The sequence below is a fragment of the Mytilus edulis genome, chromosome 6 (genome assembly GCF_963676685.1).
Source record: "Mytilus edulis chromosome 6, xbMytEdul2.2, whole genome shotgun sequence".
Classification (NCBI taxonomy): domain Eukaryota; kingdom Metazoa; phylum Mollusca; class Bivalvia; order Mytilida; family Mytilidae; genus Mytilus; species Mytilus edulis.
In genome coordinates, this window is record NC_092349.1 from 74438184 (window position 1) to 74451300 (window position 13117).

The 13117-nt window shown below is 32.2% G+C and overlaps 2 protein-coding genes across 2 annotated transcripts; one reads left to right on the forward strand and one right to left on the reverse strand.

Moving 5' to 3' along the window:
* Positions 1 to 537: 537 nt before the first annotated feature.
* Positions 538 to 1812, forward strand: LOC139526611 (uncharacterized). Its single transcript, XM_071321770.1, has one exon. The coding sequence runs from the start codon at positions 538 to 540 to the stop codon at positions 1810 to 1812; it is 1275 nt and encodes a 424-aa protein (XP_071177871.1).
* A 783-nt stretch (positions 1813 to 2595) lies between these two features.
* On the reverse strand, positions 2596 to 6498 carry LOC139526807 (uncharacterized). The gene is made up of 4 exons (XM_071321961.1): positions 5816 to 6498; positions 4906 to 5084; positions 4477 to 4599; positions 2596 to 3802 (listed from the first exon to the last, which is right to left on the reverse strand). Exons 1-4 carry the CDS (start codon positions 6382 to 6384, stop codon positions 2670 to 2672), a joined length of 2004 nt encoding a protein of 667 aa, XP_071178062.1. The 5' UTR covers positions 6385 to 6498; the 3' UTR covers positions 2596 to 2669.
* Positions 6499 to 13117: the final 6619 nt, after the last annotated feature.

The following is a 13117-nucleotide window of genomic DNA, read 5'->3' on the forward strand; positions in this document are numbered from 1 at the left end:
CATTTTCGTTGCTTTTATACTTTGACAGCTCTTACAAAAGGGGTATGTTGCATGTGTTTATTAGATGTTCAGTTTGTTAATTATGTTTTTCTTCAAATGAAATGGCTAAAAGGAATTGTGCTGTGTTCGGATGTACACAAAATGGAAAAAAATTAATAAAATGGAGGGAAATTCACTGTGATATTCATGACTGTAATAAAGGCACATGTCGTTGCATATGTGAACCACCTTTTACGCTCTTTCCCTTCCCAACTAAAGATCTTGAGAACAGAAAATTGTGGATTAAAGCAATAAATAGACAGCAAAAAAAAAGGCAAGATTTGGGAACCAAATTATGATTCAAGAGTATGCTCAGAACATTTTATTGATGGTCACCCTTCTGATGCAAATCCCTATCCAACTCTTAAACTTGGGTATGATCCTATTAAAAGATCTCGTGCGCGTCGTCCACCTCTAGACCGGAGTTTGATTCAAAATCAATCCCCTGTTAAAAAGCCACGACATGATATTAAAGATGTATCTTTTCACACTGAACCTATGGATGTTCCCACATGTACGTCATCAGTGCTTCAGATTGAACATTCTACACCTGATAGTTCTGTTCTAGAGGAACTTGTCACAAGTAACTGTGACCATGATTTAGCCTTGAATTTGTATGCATATGGGTCACATGAGCTTCAGAATGAATCTTTCATTTCTAATGCTGAAGATCTAAACACAAGTAACTGTGATCATGACTATTTTATAAATTGTGAAGGTTGTATGAGTAGAGACATAAAAATTGCAGAACTTAAACAAGAAATTAATAGATTAAAAAAAAATTTGGTAGTTCACAAGGCAAACTTAAATGAAAATGTAAAAAAAAACACCTTTAATACTCAAACAGTGCTGAACAGTGACCGTAAGGTGAAATTTTACACGGGTATACCAACTGTAGCAGTTTTTGAAACGCTATTTTCTTTTATTGAGCCAGTGGTAAAAAAAATGACATATTGGCGTGGACCTAGGCGTGTTGCTAATCCATTGAAATATAAAGCTAATTTTAGAACTTTCAAGCGAAGATTATCTTTCCGTCAAGAATTTTTGTTAACATTAATGAAATTAAGACTAGGCTTGTTGTCGGAAGATCTAGCTGATCGATTTGGTATATCCACAGCAACAGTTTCAAGTGTCTTTACAACATGGATAAGAGTGCTTTCCAGTATACTTGGACAATTTGTTTCTAACCCTTCAAAAGAGGTTGTAAGGGCAGGTTTACCACCATCATTTAAAAACAATAGGTACCAAGATGTTCGTCATATTATAGACTGTACTGAGGTTTTTATTGAAAGACCAAATAATTTAGAAGTTCAGGCCCTTACTTGGAGTGACTACAAACACCACCAAACAGCAAAGTTTCTAGTTAGTATCACTCCATCTGGAATGATTAATTATGTTTCTCAAGCATATGGAGGAAGGGCAAGTGACAAATTCATAACCAACAACAGTGGGTTTCTACAAATCATAGAGCCTTATGATAAGGTTATGGCCGATAGGGGTTTTCAGATTAGAGAAGAACTTGCACTACTCTCGGCTGAACTGTTAGTGCCCCCTGGTAGACGTGGTGTGTCTCAAATGTCTAAGAATGAGGTACAATTTACGAAAGATATTGCAAACAGACGCATTCATGTAGAACAAGCAATAAGAAGAATGAAATGTTTCAGAATTCTTAAATTTGAGTTACCTTTAACACTTTTGCAGCATTTAGATGAAATTATTAGGTCAATAGCAGGTCTTTGTAACCTGTACCCCCCTTTACCACGATATGAATAACCAAGTCTGTGTTATTTACTGTTTCAAATTCATCATATCTTTTATTGTATTTCTTCTTCTGCTGTTTACATAAATTTAGATATGATTTTTATTAAATTGCATGCCTTCATTATTTAAAATGTTTCAGGTGATAGCCATCCATGGCATATTAACATGATTGCTGAAATATTACTTAATTGACATTATATTTAAATTTATCTTGAAGTCATGATCAGAATTTGTCTCTGAACTTGCCAATAATGAATCTTGATTTAGTTGTTTCATCAATATGAATGCCAGAAAATTTTGGAAAAAAAATAGTAACTTTTAATACTATAACTGCTGATGGGTTTCTTTTTAGTTGTATTGTGCCTTTTATAATCTTACAACTTCCTGTTAGAAGTACATGTATGACCTAGAAAATTGGATTTAATTATTACATGTACATATCATTCTTGTCCACTAGTAATACAATATACTAAATACATGTACATCTATAGTATGACAGTCATCCTACAATAACTCTTATTTAATGTGTATTTAAAGAAGCATACATAAATAACCTCATCAATATTCAAGAAGCAAAAAAATGGTGAATTGATTGCATCTGTATTAAAATTTGAGGATTTTCAAAACAAAATTAATGAGTTTGTATTACTTTTGTATATACAAAATGTATCATTGTAAAAATACTTGTATGAGTACTGAAACATTTCAAATCCAAATCCTTCTTTTTTACTTCAGATTTTACATTTGAAAAGGAAAATAATGTTTGAAATATTATAATTACTTGACTTTGGAAATTTAGTAAGAAAGAACTATAGCAGGATGACTTTACATTATGTAGTTAAAGGGAAATAACTCAAAAGTTACTAATTTTATTCACAGTTTTGACAAAACCATTCTTTATTCTTACATTTATCTAAAAGGGTTTTTGTCATTTTTATACATTTGAAATGATACCATTTGTTACATTTATCACAACAAATACTTCTTTTAGAGAAGCTGTTAATATTTTCTTGCTCTTTAATAACTGATTTGCAAACAGGACAGAAAAAAATGCTTCCTGTAATATCTTCACCAACATTAACTGATGTAATTGACATTTTTTCTTTCAGGCTTTGACTTAATAACTCTGGTACCATGTATTTTGCAAAAAAATGTTTGACATTTGTGATTAATTGTTCAGTGTACATTTGGTCAAATACAATTCTTTCTATAAAAGTACCATTACATGTATGTATAAAAAAATCACACCATTGCCTGTTACAAAATGCCATTTGAGCTTGAACTTGAGCAAAATATTTATGATTATGCTTAAGAGATAACTTTCCATCTGTGTGATACAAACAATTTGGAAGAGTACAATGACAAAACCCTGAACATTTTTTACACTCTTCAATGCATAAACATTTCACTTCCAATACACCATCACCACAACATGAACATGTTACAAGAGCATCTGGGGATGCAGCAAGGTATGAACAACGCTTATTTAGAAATATGCCACAATCAGACAATATAACATTTTGATGATTACAAATATATTGTTGATAATAAATTTTCTTTGCCTCAGGTTCCATTTCACGGCCATATTTCAGTGACTTTATATTTGCATTGGGTTTCGAATAACCACACAACATACCAAGTAAATTATCAACATTCTCTCCAGGTTTTTTTAATACAGAGTTTACTCTGGTGTACACAGCATAAAAATTTGAGGCTGTTATCCTGCCTTCCCTTATCTGTACCCATTCAGGATTTTGAAATTGACCTAAAGTTGAAAAGTTGATAGATAACTGTTCTTCATCAGTAAGTTCTGGAATAAAATCCATGAAATTCAAATGTAAATTGTCCTTTGTTGCCTTGAAGTGGTGCACAATGGTAGGTAAAAAATGTTTTGAGACATCAAAAATAAGAGGCGGTTCCAGAGAAACTTCAGACACATTTTCTGCATGTGATGTATCCATAGTCACAGCTGCTGGTTGTTCTGCTTTTTCATCAGGAAAACCTAAAAAAGAACACATAAATTTATTCCTCATTTTAGGCACTGTGAAGGCTTTGGGTTTACAAATTGGAAATAATTTTAAACAGTACCAAAGTCAGCAATTTTCTTATTCAGAACAAGAAGTTGAGGATATATCTTTGGAATTATATGAACACCGAAAAAAAGGAGCTTGGGAGCAATTTTGGTTGGGATTAATTGCCTGGACAGTTAAGGAATAAATCATTCATGGACCAAAACCATTTCTTCTTTAATACTTTTTACAAGTCTTAGTGTACATGTACATTGTTCTATGATTTTCTAATATTCTTGAAAAATTTCTATATTACAGTCACATTCTGATGCACAAAGGGAAGTAATCCTTATATTATGAAATTATCTTCCCTTTTAACAATTTGTCTAGCTGTTTTATATCATTGATTCTATAATGCAGTTTAACATTTCTTTTTTTTTTTATTGTCTTTGACCACAAGTGTTGTACTGTCAATAATGTGTACAGTTTTATGACTGAGTACAATAATTCATTGCATTGGATTTAACCTGTAGACTAGTTGTATTGATAAGTAATTTCATGAACCACAGTATCTTTTAGGTACTTTTTTTTCAATGGGTTGCTAGCATAACACTTTGACACAAACATAAGCATGTGATAAACATTTAAAAATTTAAATAAAACATACCTTTAAACATACAAGAATTTGGTGTAACTGCTTTCAGGTTTTGGATAAGCTGATCAATATCTTGTATCTCTGCAACTGGTCTGTAATTCCTCTTGCTTGTATTAACAAGTGGTCTGCTGTGTTCTAAATTAAATAAAACCAACTAAAATAAGCAAAAAAAAAGTGACTTGACTGAACATGCTGTATTTTGCAATGGATATTCAACCACTCTTTAAAATTGCCCTTGAATTTCCTTAGGCACAATATTAATTACTATTCTAATGCAATTTGGATGTAACATTTTTTTTTATTTAATCCTCTTACCATAAATAAAAATAATTGTGTCCTTGAACATAAATATCAAAACATACATTATATTTCAATGTGTAAATTATCTTGACATTTGGACTGGAGAGCAAAAAAATATGATCTTGTTACCATGAAACTTACTTCTACCATGTCTTGACTTCACAATGTCTATTTCAACCAGTGGCTTATGGTGTAGTTCACTCTTTTCATTTGGAACGGTCCATTTGCTTTTTGAGGAAGTGCAACTTGTTAAGCCAAGTCTGTTTGCTGATTCAATCCTGAAGAGCAATCCTGCTACATGATTACATGTCTGACCAAGTCTGAAATTTAAGCAAATTTTAAACGTCTTGTTTAATAAGAGGTAGTCATATTTTTTATTTAATTTTATGTAAGCTTTTGGTTAAGATGTTGTACAAAAATGTTTACATGTATCTAGTGTTATGTTATCGTAACCATGTCAGTTTTCCATTTGTGTTATTTCTGTTGACAAAATTTGTTAAGATTCTGTTATTTTTAAATATATTTATTAAACTAAATATTAATAAAAATATGCCATAAAACTGTTATCAATTTTGAAGTGAAGTACTTAAATTGGCCAATTGTACAAAAATGTAAAGAAGAGTATGAACTGAAACATAAACAAAACCTTTGCAATACACATGATACACAGACATTTGAAATGTATCCTGTGTAATAATAAAGATATACAACAGAAATCACACACAAAATTAAATTTATTTTTAAATTGCAATACTAGTATATATATAACAGAACTACATGTATGGATTAAAGTTATCTTGTACACCATACATGTACACATGTATGTTGCTAAGTTCCCTTATTTATACAGTGTTATAATGAATGAATGCCATGGAACCATTTAACCTTCTTATTTTGTTCATTAATGCTGGGACTATTGTGATAATATTAGTATAATAGTCCCTGATTCATGGTTATTATAGAACATTTTTAAAGAGATGTGGTATGAGTGGCAATTGGACAACTCTCCATCTACATGTTATATATATGCATGAAAATAAATTATACCTACCCAGCCGTGCAAGTACAGTAAGCAGCTTTGACATCTCCAGATTCTTTATCAATGCAGGCCCATACATCATGGTCTGTATCAGATAGTCTTTGTGATGGGGTACATTTAGCTCTGAGTAAACAGGATGGATGGTCTCTCTTAATGTTGTGGTAAAATACCTCCTTCAACCAGTCACTTTTGAAGTACTCATAGGCTTTGCCAACCTTATATTCACTGAGGTATTTGTTAACTATTCCGATGGTGGGGTTCACAGTATTTATATAAGAAATAATGTCTGATAAAAAGGTAGGTGGCCAGTGTGCTATACCCTCTTTCTCGTCACACCACTTTTCTGACAAAGCCAATGGGTCGGGAATGTCTTGTGTAGAGAGAATTTTATCATAATCTTCTTTATTAAGCCTTAATACTTCTGATTGGGATGGCACACAAGGTAATGACAATCGACTCGCCGCATATGTCAGAGCAACAAGTTCGGCTTTGGTACCTTCACCTGAAAGTCCACGAAGACTAAGAAATTCTTTAAGTGAGGAAACTTTCCAAGTATTAAACTCATCTAGTGATTCTGCCATAAATTAAAATTGAATAAATAGTTACAGATATTAACTTTGAAGTTGTAGTATTACTGTTTATCGATTAGTTTTGGTGCTGCGCTGATGCTTGTTTAGAAGTTGTCATGGGATTAGCTTCCGTCTCCAAATGACCTTTTGACCCGCGGTGCTTCCGGTGACATGCGCAATAAACGATACAAGTGTAAATACGTCTATAGGCAATACACCTTATCGCTATTTGTCCGCCATTGCTAGAAATCACACAGGTTCCCGTAAAATTTTGACGTCATAAAACAAAATGTCTGACGCCACAATGGAAAAGTGATTGTTGTTGACGTCAAAAGTTCAAGCGGACGGGTCAGCCGGGAATAGCGATAAGGTGTATAACAATTTGACGTCGCCAGTGCCGAATTCTTTTGACGTCGTCTTTTTGGCGTTATTTTTCATATTGATTTATAAAGTAGTTTTTTTCTACACGAACGGCATTCACAAGGGCGGTGACCAGGAGAACATTTTGATTATTCTTTATTGACTGATTAACAGTTGGAAAGCAGGTCACGGTTTGACCCCAAGTTTATCAGCAACAATAGAGTCACGTGACCGTGAAAATTCAGTAAAAAAACGGATGAGACAAACCTCATTTTAACTCACTGAATACTATTGTCGTAATAAAAACTTATTGACCTAACTAATCTTGAGGATCCATAGTTTATTCTCGTCAAAGCTCACACATCAAATCAAAGTCCTTTATTCTTTAATTTATCTGCAAACTTGGAGTTTGGGTGAAAATTGTCAAGTCTCCTGAACGAAAAATCTAAATATAAATTTACGAGGAAACTAAAAATGATGGGCTGAATTTAAATTTAATAAAGCATCTCATTAAGACAAACACTCGATATGAATATCTCGGCAATAGAATGTTGGATACGCAAACGTCAAATTGATTTCCAACTGAAGCGGTGGTTTTTATGCCGATTTGTGCAAGTGGTTATCTCCCCTTAATATCACCAGTCAAAACTGTTAAGAGCCTTTAAACTCAAGCCTATGTTTCTAAGTTGAACAGTAAAATACAAAAAAGGGATTTATAAGTTTTATACCAAAAATATTGACAGAAATTCAGTAAAAAAAATATATGCTTTAAATTATAAGTGAAAGTGACACAATTTTGAATTTCAGAATCATTATTATTGTAAAATTAAACTATTAGATTAGCTTGCATAGTAGCCCTTTGTTTTATTTCTCAGACTATTTTATAGATTATGAAAGTAAACTTTTTGGAAAAAATGGGGCTTCCTCTCTTAAACAGGTTGCTGTATCAGCTTCTTTAAATAATTACATATTTATAAACAAAGTATTGTACATATACTTTACCTGAAAACTAGTAATAGGAAATGAAATGAAACTGGTGGGACAAATTTTGTGCATTTTACTTCAATAATGATCAAAAGTTGACAAGAATTTGCCATTTGAATAAATTCAATTTTGTAAGAACACACGCACATCTCTATGAATAAACTTCTTGTTTGGCTGACTTGGCTTGATTAGCTAGTTTTTGCTCTTATTACTATAAAATTGAGAATGGAAATATAGCTTACTAAGTAAAGAGATAATAATATAAGCAAGATTTTATTAACTGATCTTCATTTTCTTTTTTCATATGTTTTTTTCCTACAGAATTTTCTTTGCAATGCATTTTCTATTGCTATTTTTGTGCTTTTGTCCATCCATACAGTAGGCTATCAATAGCTTGTCAGATCTGTCAGAATTTTCCAAGACGTTTAGCTTTAAACGCAATAAAGAAGATCTTTGTTTGTTGTTTCACTTTTCCAATGTGTAAATTTTTACTATGCACATGACCCTGACACATATTTTGTTATAAACGTTACATGACGTATGTTGAAAAAAGAAAACAATGTCACCGTCAATTTGTGTAGGGGATCAAAAGGGGTTTTAGTTACTTTAAAATACAAGTATCGTATGGAATTGTGAAAATCCACAACTTTTAATCAAAATTTTCATGTCTTTAATCAAATCAGTATTTTAGAGCACTTTGAAACAGGTACAACAAGTGAAACTGCGAGCTACTGCTCACTGATGATACCCCCGCCGCAAGTGGATAATATTAATAGTGTAAAAATATGCAAGTGTTCGGTAAACAGGAAGTTGTCGAGTGATGAATCTGAAAACGCATCACACGGTATAGCTGACTTATAAAAATCCTGAAACCAAATTTCAGAAATCCTTGTATTGTAGTTCCTGAGAAAAATGTGACGAAAATTTTTAACTTGGTTATCATGTGTAAAATCATACAAGTGTTCGGTAAACAGGAAGTAGTCGAGTGATGAATCTGAAAACGCATCACACGGTATAGCTGACTTATATAAATCCTGAAACCAAATTTCAGAAATCCTTGTATTGTAGTTCCTGAGAAAAATGTGACGAAAATTTTCAACTTGGCTATCATGTGTAAAATCAGACAAGTGTTCGGTAAACAGGAAGTTTTTGAGTGATGAATCTGAAAACGCATCACACGGTATGGCTGACATATATAAATGTTGATACCAAATTACAGAAAGGGTGGATGTGTAGTTCCTGAGAAAAATGTGACGAAAGTTTCATGGGACGGACTGACTGACTGACTGACGGACGGACTGACGGACGGACTGATGGACGGACTGACAGACAGAGGTAAAACAGTATACCCCCCCTTTTTTAAAGCGGGGGTATAATGAAAAGAAGCTAAACTTTACTGTTTTGAAGTAGAAACGTAGCTAAAACCAGATAAAAATTGACATGGCTGGTGGTCACTAAAATTGATGTATAAAAGTAAAAAATGATGGCTTCAAAACAGTGTATAAATTTGAAATAGGTCTCTCGGTTTCATTTAAGATTATAACCGTTCTTTTCTGTATTTGGATACGCAAACGTCAAATTAGGAAAAATCGATTTTTTTGGCGAACAAAAAAGATGGCTAATTTTGTTTAGAACTGACAGGATAAAGGAATAGCAATAACAAGCTATTTTTTGTAATGTTTGTATGTCGTAAAGAAATTATATTGGTCACAAAACCTACAAATTTTAAAATTTAATTGTAATAAAAGCATGACAAGTTGCAAAAAATACTTTAAACGTCAATCTTTTAGCCGATTGATTTGGCGGACTTTTTGACGTTACGGACGACTGTACATAGCGCCACCTAATTAATTCCCCCTGCTATTGTTGCTGATAAAGCTTGACGACAACGGACGTTTCCAATGACTTGCTTTCCAACTGTAAAATCTTTTTATACAAATTTGCATCTTGATGAACCAAGGAGATTCACAAATGTAAAGTAAACTGATATTTTTTCAAAATGCTGTTGAATTCGTGCAATTATAAAAATATCTTTTTTAATTGAGAGAGAATTTTTTAAAGTATTATGCGCCGCCTACAATTTTTTGCTACATATTTTCATATCATAACAGTTTTTAAAAAGATATTTTAGGGTATTTATGGGCGGATTTTTACCAAACCTTATGTTGAAAGACGCGGAATTGCCGGAAATACGTTTGTTTATATGGTCATAATTTTATCTTTGATCGTTTTTATTTTCTACTGATGTGGACATCTATAATAATATTTTTCAAACCAATTTTGGTAAAATATATGGCAAATTTCAGGATAAAAAATAATGTTTATATCTCCAGTAAAAGATAGTTGTTCAGTGATAAATATAATCTGATAAACAAATAGATATGTGATAACAAATAAATCTTTTGGTTGATTGACATCCCATAAGAAATAACTTTATAAAATTTATTAAAAAAATGCAATATATAGCACAAAGTTGTTCGTGACAATATTCTTCTCGCCACTGTATGAAAGGGTTTCGTACATCATTTCTTCTAAAAGGGTAATAAAGCGTCAGTTATAATCGGTTTTTTTTATCCATGTCCAAGAACTTTTATTTTTCTATAAGTAACATTTTGATATAACAATTACCGATACAAAAGGAGGCGAATAATGTCGGGATATTTTAGCCTCATATCATTGTCCTGTGCTGTCTGAATACATGAACCATGCGAGCAGAAGCCTTTTTTTTTATATCTCACATTTTTTTCTTGCATATAATGTGTAGGGATAAATTCAGAAGACTGGCTTGAATTTATCCCCGTCTCGACACGGGACTATTTACTTTATGAAGTTTTATACATTTTGTAGATGTGATTACGTATTGAATGTTTGTTTTAATTCATTGTGTCTTTTGATGTTGGCCTAAATAAAAAAAATAACATGAAGGTCACGAAATTCCTTTTGTGTAAATTTCTGAAGAACCACATACATTTCAAAAACCTAGCAAATACAAAACAGTATGAAAGGAAGTATTGCCCGTAACTATTATCTAAAATAATTTTATTATTCATACTCCTTGTACTCCTCACGTGCAAAACAACTTATATTATTTCTTAATTGTATATGTTACATCATTATCCGAATCAAAAGATAAAAATAGGTCCAGATTTTAAAGGCCTAAAAACCGCTGCTGGTTTTGTGTAACAAAATTGTGCGATTAGAGGGTGTCTCCTCTTATATATCTTTTCGTGTTCTCTTCTAAGTCTTCTAACGAATGCCAAAAAAAATGGGTGTTCATTTTGGATTTTTTAGTGTGAATCATCGCACAGATAAATAGAGAATTATTTTATCGACAAGATCCTTTTAAGTTAAATTATAAAAATGAATGCCAAACACTCGGAGAACATATTGTTCCATCAGTTTATTCTCTATAATTTGGTTAATATTTCATGACCAGGTCTTTGGTTTCCCGTTTAGTGAAATTCAAATCCCTAGCTTCTATTAAATCCGGAAAAGTCCGACTTCAAATAAAAAAGACTGGTGCCTTTAAAATTTCAAGCTACTTACAGATGGTGCATGCATGCATGCAGGGCTAAAAAATACCAAAATAATGTCATGAACCTGTATGTTTATATAAGGATCTGTAAAGGGTCTATATTGAATTCAATTAAGCTGATGCTAATATAGATGAATAGTCCCTGAGCAATACAGTCTCCTAGAAATCATATTGGATATAGAAATACAGAACCCGTTACAAATATTTAAAGGTTAAAATTCGTTAATTTTCATTTTTTCCCTCTCAATTAAATGATTAATACTTATTTAGTATATACACGAGTATGAATAAGCCAAATATAGTATTATGAATTAGGCCATTCATTTTCTTGAATGAATTGTTTCCCATTTTACATTTCAGGGCCTTCTGTAGGCGATTAGTTGTACTGTTTTTTCTCATTGTTGAAGGCCGTACGGTTGCCTGCAAAATTGCTAACATCCACTTCATTTCAACGTTCTTTGATTGTTGTCTCATCATGTTCATTGGCAGTTAAACCGAATCCCCTTATTTTTATATTATAATTATAAGTATGAAATATTTGTCGCTGAACTAAATGACACGCAATTAATTAATCGTAATTTCAGTTTTAAAATAGCTTTAGTTAAAATTTAAAATTAAATATTTCGTCTATCAATTATGTGAAGCCGACTGAAAGTGTCCGTCAATAATGCACCATATATAATGTTTAATAGTGACACGATTTCAGTCCTAAAATAAATGTTTACCTATAAATATTTCTCCTACGGGATTCAGACAAATAAAAGTCTTAAGTTTACGAAACGTATGTTTGTAAAAAAATGAATAAACACTTTCCACCTTCATAGCAAGCTCTAAGCTAGCAATAATAAAGAACACTTTAAACATCAAAAGGAGTAATTCCAATGGGCGAAAACTAATAAATATGAAATTTAGTTTATCAAATTAAAGCCAACTTGCAAATATTTGTCGCTTATCAATCAAACACCATTTGGATAAAAGGAACTCAATTTAGATAGGAAAATGTGAACATTGACAGTGTGTGTTTTATCGATCATTTAAGGTGAATTTTGTTTAGTTCCATGCTGAAAATTAGTGTTTTTCTAAATTTTCATAACTCCAAATCTTAACATTCTTTTCAGTGTTAATAATCGAGTTTTCTTGTGCCATTATTCTGTCATGAGTGGACGGGCCGATTTCCTGTTTCGGACTGTCTTAGAGGATAAACACATCTAAACATTAATATTCGTACATACGTAATGTGCGAAACTTTATAAGTCATCATAGTTTTCAACACACAGTTTATCGAATATGTCGGAAATGCGTCAATAAAGTGTTTTTAATTATGTAAGTCTAATAAGTAACGATGCAAAAAAAGGGTGACCCGGTTTTATTCAATTATCTTGTGTTTCCAGCTCTTATGTCAATCACTAAATTTCAGCACCAGTGTCATGTGCTTGCAAAGATCTGCAAATATAAAAACCAACGTTGCCGTTTGCCGCTTGTTAATGTGATTTTTTTTCTGAGAAAGAAAATTCAATTTACTTTTGCCATAATTATAACGTCATAATGACTTCAAAATACACTAAGATGACCGATGGTCAACAATGTTATAAAGGTTTAAATATTTACTGAAGTGAAGATTGCAAAATTTTGATTTATAGTATACACTATTGTTGAAACGACATATATGTCGCCTTGGCATCAAACCCCCAAACGACGTATATTGGCATCAACACTAGAACGACATATGTGTCGCTTTGGCTTCAATGTTCCCCCCTTTAACACTTGCATGTGTAGGCTGAAGGTAAAGACACAGAAGAGTGCCGAGTTTATGAGCTTCGGTCCTTGCTTGGAAGTTGAGTACAAGTATAATAGCACCAACAAGAT